The 10,550-nt window shown below is 43.8% G+C and overlaps 1 protein-coding gene across 1 annotated transcript in view; it reads left to right on the top strand.

The window, feature by feature from the left end:
• Nucleotides 1-521: 521 nt before the first annotated feature.
• Nucleotides 522-10,550, top strand: part of ATP6V0A4 (ATPase H+ transporting V0 subunit a4) — a 68,225-nt gene continuing 58,196 nt past the window's right edge. The window contains exons 1-5 of the mRNA XM_026456390.1: nt 522-638; nt 2,503-2,581; nt 2,886-2,980; nt 9,165-9,290; nt 9,763-9,857. Coding sequence (XP_026312175.1) covers nt 522-638; nt 2,503-2,581; nt 2,886-2,980; nt 9,165-9,290; nt 9,763-9,857 — 512 coding nt within the window. The remainder of the gene's footprint in view (nt 639-2,502; nt 2,582-2,885; nt 2,981-9,164; nt 9,291-9,762; nt 9,858-10,550) is intronic.

The following is a 10,550-nucleotide window of genomic DNA, read 5'->3' as shown; positions in this document are numbered from 1 at the left end:
ACATAGGAGGCTGAGGCAGGAGGATCTCTTGAGCCCAGGAGATTGAGGCTGCAGTGAGTCGTGTTTGTGCCACTGCACTCTAGCCTGAATGACAGAGCAAGATTCTGTCTCAAAAATAAAGTATAATCTTTTGCCAGTCTGATGGAGGGCATAAAGTGCTATCTTGTTTTTGTTTACATTTTTAGAATCAGGATAGCCGGGCATCCTGGTACACACCTGTAGTTCCAGCTATTCAGGAGGCTGAGATGGGTGGATTACTTGAGCCTGGGAGGTTGAGGCTGCAGTGAGCCAAAATTGCACCACTGCATTCCAGCCCAGGGCAACAGAGTGAGACCACGTCTCAAAAAAAAAAAAAAAAAAAAAAAAAAAAATCTCCTAAAATCAGGAGTGATTCCTAATGCATTTTTTCCCCGTTAGATTTTAATTTAACTTAAAAATTTCATCCTAAGGTTTTGACACATTTATTACCTTAAATACTAGTATCTTTTTCTTTTTCTCCTGTAGACCGACGCTGGGCCAAGATGGCGTCTGTGTTTCGAAGCGAGGAGATGTGTTTGTCACAACTGTTTCTCCAGGTGGAAGCTGCATATTGCTGTGTGGCTGAGCTCGGAGAGCTTGGATTGGTTCAGTTCAAAGATGTAGGTACTGAGTTCTTTGGAGATAAGAGGAAGGCAGGGGTGGAGTAGATAATTCTTGCAGAACACTTCTTTATGGTGAACAATAACCATTTTGTAGGGAGAGGAGCCGTGAGCTGGAATCGACGAAATTCTGTAGTTTCAGTGCTTCTGGCTAGGATTTGTCATGACCAGGCAGATCATTCAAGAGCATGTTCTCCCTCCCTCCATGGCTGTCTCCTCTATAGCAATGTCTTGAAGCTCTAATGCAATCATTACATGTTAGATGTCATTGAATTTTTTTCTCTTGTGTAGCGTCTTCAAACATTGTATATAGCCAATGGGCATGTAGGTTACCAAAGCTTGTTCTGACCATAAAAACTATTTTTCCTGACTAGACAGGCTGAGGACAAAGTATTTTGGATTCCAGAGTTGGTTGTAATACCCGGAATTGAGTTTCAGAGTGACATTCTACAGTTAGACTGTCTTGAGTATGACACTGGGGTATCATTTCCCAGGGGCAGTTTAGACCCTCATTAAGCTCTTAGTCTAATTTAGAAAACCAGCCCTTCTTTACTTCTTCACTAAGGTCAAGGTCAGAGCTAAGCTCCTGTGGGGAAGGATCACATCTTGTTCTTCACATCCCTAGTTCTTCACACAGGACCTCATATGAGGCAGGTCTTCAATAACGTTCATTGAGCTGAGCTGAGAGTAGAAGTTTTGTTGATGACTGTGATATGTTACATGGAGCTGTGCAGTCTTCAAAGTCTGGTGGTTTTTATGGCCCCATTGAGGATTTTGAGGCTCATTTGGATAGCCAAGGCAGAGAAATAAGGTAAACTTAGATGAGGGTGGACTTCCTTCCTTCTTTCTTTTCTTTTCCTTTCTTTTTTCTTTACCTTTCTTTTCTTTTTTGAGGCGGATATATTATTTGAAAATACTTTGTCCCATGCTGTGGGTTTTTTCACTTTCTATTAAGAAAGTGAAAGGACGCTATTAAGTATCCTTTGATGCACAAAAGTTTTAAATTTTGATTAAGTCAATTTTTTTTTTTTTTGAGACAGGGTCTCGCTGTGTAGCCCAGGCTGGAGTGCTGTGGCACAATCGTGGCTCACTGTAGCCTCGACCTCCTAGGCTCAAGCCATCCTCCTACCTCAGCCCCCTGAGTAGCTGGGACTATAAATGCATGCCACCATGTTTGGTTAATTTTGTAATTTTTTTGTAGAGACAAGGTCTACCCTGTGTTGCCCAGGTTGGCATCAAACTCCTGGGCTCAAATGATCCACCAGCCTCGACCTCCCAAAGTGTTGGGATTACAGGCCTGAGCCACTGCACCTGGCCAGGACTTTGTTTCTTTTAGAAATGGGAGGGTGAAAGTTGAAGCATTTGGGGGATTGAGTAGAAGAACACCAAGGTATGTTTTGCCTGTAACTCGCCTGTCTTGTGCATGGAAGCATCTATTCCTAAGAGAATTCCAGCAACATTCTCTAGTACTAAAAAGATAAAATAACCAAAAGGGGGCTTGGTGCAGTGGCTCACACCTGTAACCCCAGCACTTTGGGAGGCTGAGGTGGGCGGATCACTTTAGGTCAGAAGCTCGAGACCAGCCTGGCCAACATGGTGAAACCCCATCAATTTTGTACTACAAATACAAAAATTAGTCGGTTATGGTGGTGGGTGCCTGTAATCCCAGCTACTCGGGAGGCTGAGGCAGAAGAATTACTTGAACCCAGGAGGCGGAGGTTGCAGTGAGCTGAGATCGCACCATTGCCCTCCAGCCTGGGTGACAAGATTGAAAAACAAAAAAAAAAAAAAAAAAAAACAAAACCCAAAAGGAATCTATTGGCAACCGTTGCTACTAATGTGTGTCTTGTGATTCCTCCCTCAGTTAAATATGAATGTGAACAGCTTTCAAAGGAAATTTGTGAATGAAGTCAGAAGGTGTGAATCACTGGAGAGAATCCTCCGTAAGCCAATTTTTTTTTTTTTTTTTTTTGCTTACTGTTCAAATGTGAACTGGCAAGGGGGGGTCAATAGTTTGCAGGACTTAATTAACGAATGTGTCTCTGTTTGCAATACTTTTTGAGATGGTCCCAGAGGCCCACCTGGAGGGAATGGGGGAGGTGGGGGTGGGATCCGGGTGCCGTGGCAGCTCCTAGGACAATTCAGGTAGCTGAGCTGAGTGAAAGGCACACGCCTTGCTTGACCTCATTTCTTAGTTACGAGAAAACACAATCACCTTGGGGTTTCTGGTGGGTTTTCATTCTTCAGGTTTTCTGGAAGACGAGATGCAAAATGAGATTGCAGTTCAGTTGCCTGAGAAAAGCCCACTGACCCCGCTCCCACGGGAAATGATTACCCTGGAGGTAAGGTCTCCATTTTGCTGGCCTCCCCAGGTAAGGACAGTAATGAAGCCTGTCTCCTTGAAGGCCCTGAGAGCCACTTGCAGGTCCCGTACCTGGTTGCTGAAGGCAGGGAGACAGGCTTGCATGGTCGTCCCTTCTCAGGGTTGCAGCCCCAGCAAAATCCTGGTGTGCAGTTTTTAGAGCCACACCTGCGATCTGGAGACAGCTGTTTTCCTTTCTCGGCATAGTCCTAGGGAAGCTTAGCCTACTTGGAGGAGTTGATTGCTCTTGTGGGCGTTTGATTCTTACAGGCAGCCAGTCTTGTCTGCGGGTGCCACTGAATGGGCTGAGTGTGGGTATAAGGGGATGTTTTCTAATTCTCTGTCTGGTGGGAAGCAGGTGAGTTGGACCCACTCTAGATGGAGGCTGCTTCTCTGACTGGCTTCTGTAGGTGAACTGGCAGAAGACTGCAGTTTTCAAGGACATTTCAGCTGATGGGACTCTCCCTCTTTCCTTCTCTATTTCCTTCCCCTTCTGTCTTTTATAAAAAACACTGAATACTGCCTGGGTGCAGTAGCTCACCCCTGTAATACCACCACTTTGGGAGGCCGAGGCAGGCGGATCACGAGGTCAGGAGTTCGAGACCAGCCTGGACAACATGGTGAAACCCTGTCTCTACTAAATATACAAAAAATAGCCAGGGATGCTGGTACATGCCTGTAATCCCAGCTACTTGGGAGGTTGAGGCACGAGAATTGCTTGAATCCAGGATGCAGAGGTGGCAGTGAGCTGAGATTGTGCCACTGCACTCCAGCCTGGGCGGCAGAGCGAGACTCCATCTCAAAAACAAACAACAAAAAACAAAAAAAACCACTGACTATCTGCCACGTGCAAGGTACCTTAGAGAGAAATAAACATGACACTGCCCTCCAAAGGCTTATAAAGAAGATGGTGGGGACAGGGATGAGGGGCAGGGCTGGGAGAGGAAGTAAAGAGGTAAGCAGAGCCAGACCATGGAGGACCCTGGGGAACTTAATTGAAAAAGCAGGTATTTTATCCTTGGTGGTGGAACAGCTCATTCAGGGCGTGGGCAGGTAGGCAAGGCTTCACCGAGCTAAGCTAAGCTTTTTCTCTGGCTCTTTTTTGTTTTTGTTTTTTTAAGACAACTTCAAATTCTTGAAAATTTCAAAGCCATCAGTGGTATAAATCTTGACACTCACATAGGATATTAGATTGTCAGATCTTCTAGAAAATATTTTGGACCTTATCATATTTTTTTGAGATGGATTCTTGCTCTGTTGCCTAGGCTGGAGAGCAGCGGTGTGATCTTGGCTCACTGCAACCTCTGCCTCCTGGGCTCAAGTGATTCTCCTGCCTTAGCCTCCCAAGTAGCTGGGATTACAGGCATGCGCCACCATGCCCAGCTAATTTTTGTATTTTTGGGGGGGGGGGGGGGTCACCATGTTGTCCAGGCTGGTCTTGAACTCCTGACCTCAGGTGATCCACCCGCCTCGGCCTCCCAAAGTGCTGGGATTACAGGTGTGAGCCACCTCACCTGGCCTGTTTATTGACTTTTTTACTGTATTACAAATTAAAATGGAAAAGTATATAAAATATTTATGTGTTAATTCACTTGAAAATAACAATAATGTCTCATTACATGCTAACATTTTTAAAATGAAAAATGAAATGTGTTTTTTTTTTTTTTAAATACTTTCATGAGAAGGGTGGCATTGTTTGTGAATTTTTGAAGTGCTTGGCTAATAGAAGACAGCTGGTTTCTCACACCTGCTTCTACTTTAAATCTGTTGGTGATGTGCTGTTTTTATTGAACTAGAGGAAGATAATCCAGCCTTACACAGATGAGTAGTGGGAAAAAGGAGGAATATTTTAATAGCCTTTTCAAATAATTGTGGATATTCTTTTTTGATATTACACTGAAACTTGACAAGCATTGAGCCTGTCTTGATTTTGTTAAACAGGTAACATGTGCTGCTTTTGTTTTCAAACTAAGTTGGCTGTAGTACCTTAAAAAAGTAATTCATCCAACTGGGTTTAGTTTTGGCTGACTTCAACCAGGCCAAGGCACACACATTTTCAAGTTTCACCATTTTAAGTTTAAAAGATTCAATTTTGACTGATATTAATAAGCTTTTCTGGGTGGGGTGAGCTAGCATTTGAGTGGATAGCCCTTTTGTATTTTTTTGTGAAATTTATTGTTTTGGGCTATATTGTTTATCTTTTATCTCTTTGGTAAGGGTGTCTCTTAGATAGATTTAAAAAATGTATAGTGGCTCACACCTGTAATCCCAGCACTTTGGGAAGCCAAGGTGAGGGTATTGCTTGAGGTCAGGAGTTCGAGACCAGCCTGACTAACATCGTGAACCCCCATCTCTATTGAAAATACAAAAATATTAGCCAGGTGTGGTGGTGCATGCCTGTAATCCCAGCTACTCCAGAGGCTGAGGCAGGAGAATTGTTTGAACCCAGGAGGGGGAGGTTGCAGGGAACCGAGATCGCACTACTGCACTCCAGCCTGGGTGACAGAGCGAGACTGTGTCTCAAAAAAAAAAAAAAAAAAACAACAAAAAAAAGACAGCATGATATTTTAAGGTGTTAAAGCCCTACATTCATAAATTTGTGGGACTAGATAAGGGGCAATCAGATGTGTGCACAAGTCTTTCCTTAGTGTTTTTCTTCTGAATGTTATTTGCTGTAAAAAGGAAATTAAAACAGCACCAGGGCTGGGCGATGCCTGTAATCCCAACACTTTGAGAGGCCAAGGCAGGAGGATTGCTTGAGCTCAGGAGTTTGAGACCAGTCTGCCCAACATAATGAGACTCTGTCTCCACAAGAAAATGAAAAAAATCAGCTGGGTGTGGTGGTGTGCACCCGTGGTCCCAGCTACGTGGGAGGCTGAGGCAGGAGAATGGCTACCAGAAGGTCGAGGCTGCAGTAAGCTGTGTTCACACCACTGTACCCTAGCCTGGGCGACAGAGTGAGACCCTCTCTCAAAAAAAAAAAAAACAAAAACAAAACCCACCAGCATAAAAGTAGGAGAGTAATGTATTTTACTATTCATTGCTCACTGGGATTGATTTGTTGATTGATTGATTTCACTAATCCTGCAGTTAGCTGTGTTGCCCCAACATTGCTAGAGAGTCGAATCCTTTGGCAACAGTACACCAATGGCTCTGGGCCCCTGCCTTGGGCAGTTTCTAAAGAGGCTTTTATAACAGTCCTAGAGGAAATACTAATTCAGGGGGGAAGAAAAAAACCAGCATCCCAGCAGAAATTGCCCTGACTTTTCCTTGTTTTCAGGCTTTATTCTCATGCAGCTATACTTTCATATAAATATATATCTGTTATGTATAGTAATAGCAGCATTATTTTTATGGCATCATTAAGTGGATAGAGGAAATGATTGGGAAATGAAGATTTACTTTTCCCCCCAACTTTGTGTCATTATATTCAGTATTCAAAATTCAAGGTAATGGCTGTCTCCGAGAGGGGTGGGAATGGAGTGGAACTGAAGCTGGATGATGGGTGGATGAGATTCTCTCTGCTTCTGTGTGTTTGAAATTTTCCATAGTAATTCAATTTTGTCTGATACTAAGCATTTCAGGGAAAGCTAACATTTACAGGATTATCATTTATTGTTTTAAAAAAATCTCTTTGTGCCAGGTGCAGTGACTCATGGCTGTAATCTCAGCACTTTGGGAGGCTGAGGTGGGTGGATCACTTGAGGTCAGGAGATCGAGACTAGCCTGGCCAATACGGTGAAACCTCGTCTCTACTAAAAATACAAAAAAATTAGCCGGGCCTGGTGGTGCGCGCCTGTAATCCCAGCTACTTGGGAGGCTGAGAAAAGAGAATCGCTTGAACCCAAGAGGTGGAGGTTGTAGTGAGCCAAGATCGTGGCTGGGTGACACAGTGAGACTTTGTCTTAAAAACAAAACCAAAAAACAAAAGCAACTCTGTTAACAGTGTCTTTTAGATGGATTGAAAACTAGCATGATAATCTCTTCTTTAATAGATGACCTTTATCCATTTCCATTTATTGTGATTTCTGATTCACTGGCTTTTTTGGTTATTATTCTTTTTGTTTTTTACTTCACTTCCCTTTCCTGTCTTTCTGTAATACCTGCCATCCCTTCCCCACTACCCCTTCGTGTGCAAGCTGTAGATGACAGTTACACTTAACACTTCAAGACACATATTCACTAAATTTTTCTCATAATATTTGCTACTGGTTCAATTATCACCCCTTTGTGGATATATGTCCTTTTTTAACCTGATAGCCTTTAACGTTTTGTCTTTATTCTAGAGTTTCACTCCTGTGTGTTTCAGTGTGAATTTGTTATTGCTTTTGTTAAACATTAAATTGAATTAGTAGAATTTTTTTTTTTTTTTTTTTGAGACAGAGTCTCACTCTGTCGCCCAGGCTGGAGTGCAGTGGCACCATCTCGGCTCACTGCAAGCTCCGCCTCTCGGGTTCACACCATTCTCCTGCCTCAGCCTCCCAAGTAGCTGGGACTACAGGCACCCGCCACCATGCCTGGCTAATTTTTTGTGTTTTTAGTAGAGACGGGGTTTCACTGTGTTAGTCAGGATGATCTCGATCTCCTGACCTCGTGATCTGCCCGCCTCAGCCTCCCAAAGTGTTGGGATTACAGGTGTGAGCCACCGCACCCGGCTAAATTAGTAGAATTTTTATAAAACATGTAAGGTATAAAAAGTAAGGATCAGCACACGCCATGTGTCTCTTGCCCTGTGTAAGATAATGGTACCCATAGGGACATTCATAAAAGCTTGTGTGCCCCTCCTCACCCCTCCTCCATCTCCTTTCCCCTCTTCCCTTCGAGATCATCATTATCCTAGCTTTTGTATTTTTCTTTATTTCTTCATAGTTTTATTACATATTTATTTTTCTAAATAACATATGGTATAGCTTTACATGTTAAAAAATTTTATCTAAATGGAACTATATTGTTTATTCTTTTGCAACTTGCTATTTCATCATTTCATATATATATTACATACGTATACATATATACATACGTGTGTGTGTGTATATATATATATTTTTTTCTTTTTTCTTTTTTTTCTTTGAGACAGAGTCTAAAAAAAAGCTTCGTCACCCAGGCTGGAGTGCAGTGGTATAATCTCTGCTCACTGTAACCTCCGCCTCCTGGGTTCCCGCCATTCTCCTGCCTCAGCCTCCCGAGTAGCTGGGACTACAGGCATGTGCCACCATGCCCGGCTATTTTCTGTATTTTTAGTAGAAACGGGGTTTCACCATGTTGGCCAGGCTGGTCTTGAACTTCTGACCTCAAGTGATCCACTAGCCTCAGCCTCCCAAAGTGCTGGGATTACAGGCTGAGCCACCGTGCCTGACCCATCATTTTCTATTTTAAGACTCCATATTGTTTCATGTTTCTGAAGTTATTTTTATTGTTCTTTAATTTTTTGAAATGGAGACTTGCTCTGTCGCCCAGGCTAGAGTGCAGGGGCATGATCTCGGCTCACCATAGCTTCTGCCTCCTGGGTTCAAGCAACTCTCCTGCCTAAGCCTCCTGAGTAGCTAGGATTACAGGCACGCACCACAATCCCTGGCTAATTTTTCTATTTTTGGTAGAGAAGGGGTTTCTTTTTTTTTTTTGTATTTTTAGTAGAGACGGGGTTTCACCGTGTTAGCCAGGATGGTCTCGATCTCCTCACCTTGTGATCCACCCACCTCGGCCTCCCAAAGTGCTGGGATTACAGGTGTGAGCCACCGCGCCTGGCCGAGATGGGGTTCCCCACATTAACCAGGCTGGTCTTGAACGCTTGACCTCAAGTGATCTGCACATCTCGGCCTCCCAAAGTGCTGGGATTACAGGCATGAGCCACCGCACCCAGCCTGGCCTAGTGTTTCAAATGAGGAGAGGCATGATTTGCCAAAATGTCTTGACTTCTCCATGAAGTGGCCATCCACTCCTCCAAGTACTTCCTAATCCTCTCATTTGGTGATGGAACTCTTAAGAGAGTGTGCACGTGTGTGTGTGTGTGTGTGTGTGTGTGTGTGTGTGTGTGTGTATTAGGGTCTGCAATCATGTTATGTGCTGATTCCTTTGAGTTTTTTTAGTCATCTGTTGTGGGTAATGTATTTCAGGAATGTCATAGCACTTTCTGTCGGCTTACCTTCTTTTTCCTTCCTGCGTAGACTGTTCTAGAAAAACTGGAAGGAGAGTTACAGGAAGCCAACCAGAACCAGCAGGCCTTGAAAAAAAGCTTCCTAGAACTGACGGAACTGAAATACCTCCTGAAGAAAACCCAGGACTTCTTTGAGGTGGTCACGTGGGGATGATTTACTAAAGGGCCAGTTCCTCAGAACCTCAAATTTCCATTTTGGAAACTGGCTGGCCTGGGATCTGAGTAACTCACTCTGTTTCTGTTCCATGGCTGGGCTATTGGTGAGGGCGGGGGAGTATTTTGGGTGGAATAATTGTAGCGCTGGTTGAATTGAAGGGAAAAAATATTATGGTGCTAAGTAAAATGTATGTGCTGAAAATGGCTCAGGCAGAAAGAGAAGTCAGAACCAAGCACAGCAGTTGGTTTGAGAAGTTTTAGGGTTTTGGTAGGAAGAGACCAGGGAAGCTTTTTGATCTGGCCCGGAGCACTCTGTTTTCTGACTTCTGTTAACTTTTTGTGCAAAATTAAAGCTTCACTAAAACTAAAACCAGAGAAAATCTTGAGGTGTGGGTGCCTTTTGAGTTTCCCTAAATATATTTAAATGAAAATCATAGTGCTTTGAATTTCAGACGGAAACCAATTTAGCTGATGATTTCTTTACTGAGGACACTTCTGGCCTCCTGGAGTTGAAGGTGGTGCCTGCACATATGACCGGAAAGTTGGGGTTAGTGTAACTCTTCTGTGTAGGGGGTTCCTGGTCCTGGCGTGTGATTTCTGAGTGAGTGAATGACCAGGTGAACAAATAGCCACTGGAATGGCGACTGTTTCCCATGGATACAAAGCCTCTGCCGGGGAATAGACCCATGTGTAACTTACTAGGTTGGTGGAGTCGGAAGTGGTGTCAGCTTCTTGTTAGTGGCGACGCTAACCTCCTTGAGCCTGAAGACTGCAATGTTTATATTGCTCCCCCATGGGAAGCTGTGGGGATCATTGTTCAGATGGGTTGTCACAACTCTTCCCTGGCATTGGAACAAGGCTATGGGGACATATGTTTTTCCTTTCTCTTTAAAGTACTATTTTGGGGACTGGGCATGGTGGCTCACACCTGTAATCCCAGCACTTTGGGAGGCTGAGGTGGGTGGATCACTTGAGGTCAGGAGTTTGAAACCAGCCTGGCCAACATAGTGAAATCCCCGTCTCTACTAAAAATACAAAATTAGCTGGGCATGCTTACACACGCCTGTAATACCAGTTACTGAGGAAGTTGAGGCAGGAGAATTGCTTGAACCCTGGAGGCAGAGGTTGCAGTGAGCCAAGATCGTGCCACTGCACTCCAGCCTGGGCAACAGAGCAAGACTCCAGCTCAAAAAAATAAAATAAAATATTACTTTGATAATAAAATGCATTTGGAGTTTGA

The sequence above is a fragment of the Piliocolobus tephrosceles genome, chromosome 8 (genome assembly GCF_002776525.5).
Source record: "Piliocolobus tephrosceles isolate RC106 chromosome 8, ASM277652v3, whole genome shotgun sequence".
NCBI lineage: Eukaryota > Metazoa > Chordata > Mammalia > Primates > Cercopithecidae > Piliocolobus > Piliocolobus tephrosceles.
The sequence above is the reverse complement of the archived record's forward strand: the minus strand, read 5'-3'. Positions and strand labels throughout refer to the sequence as shown.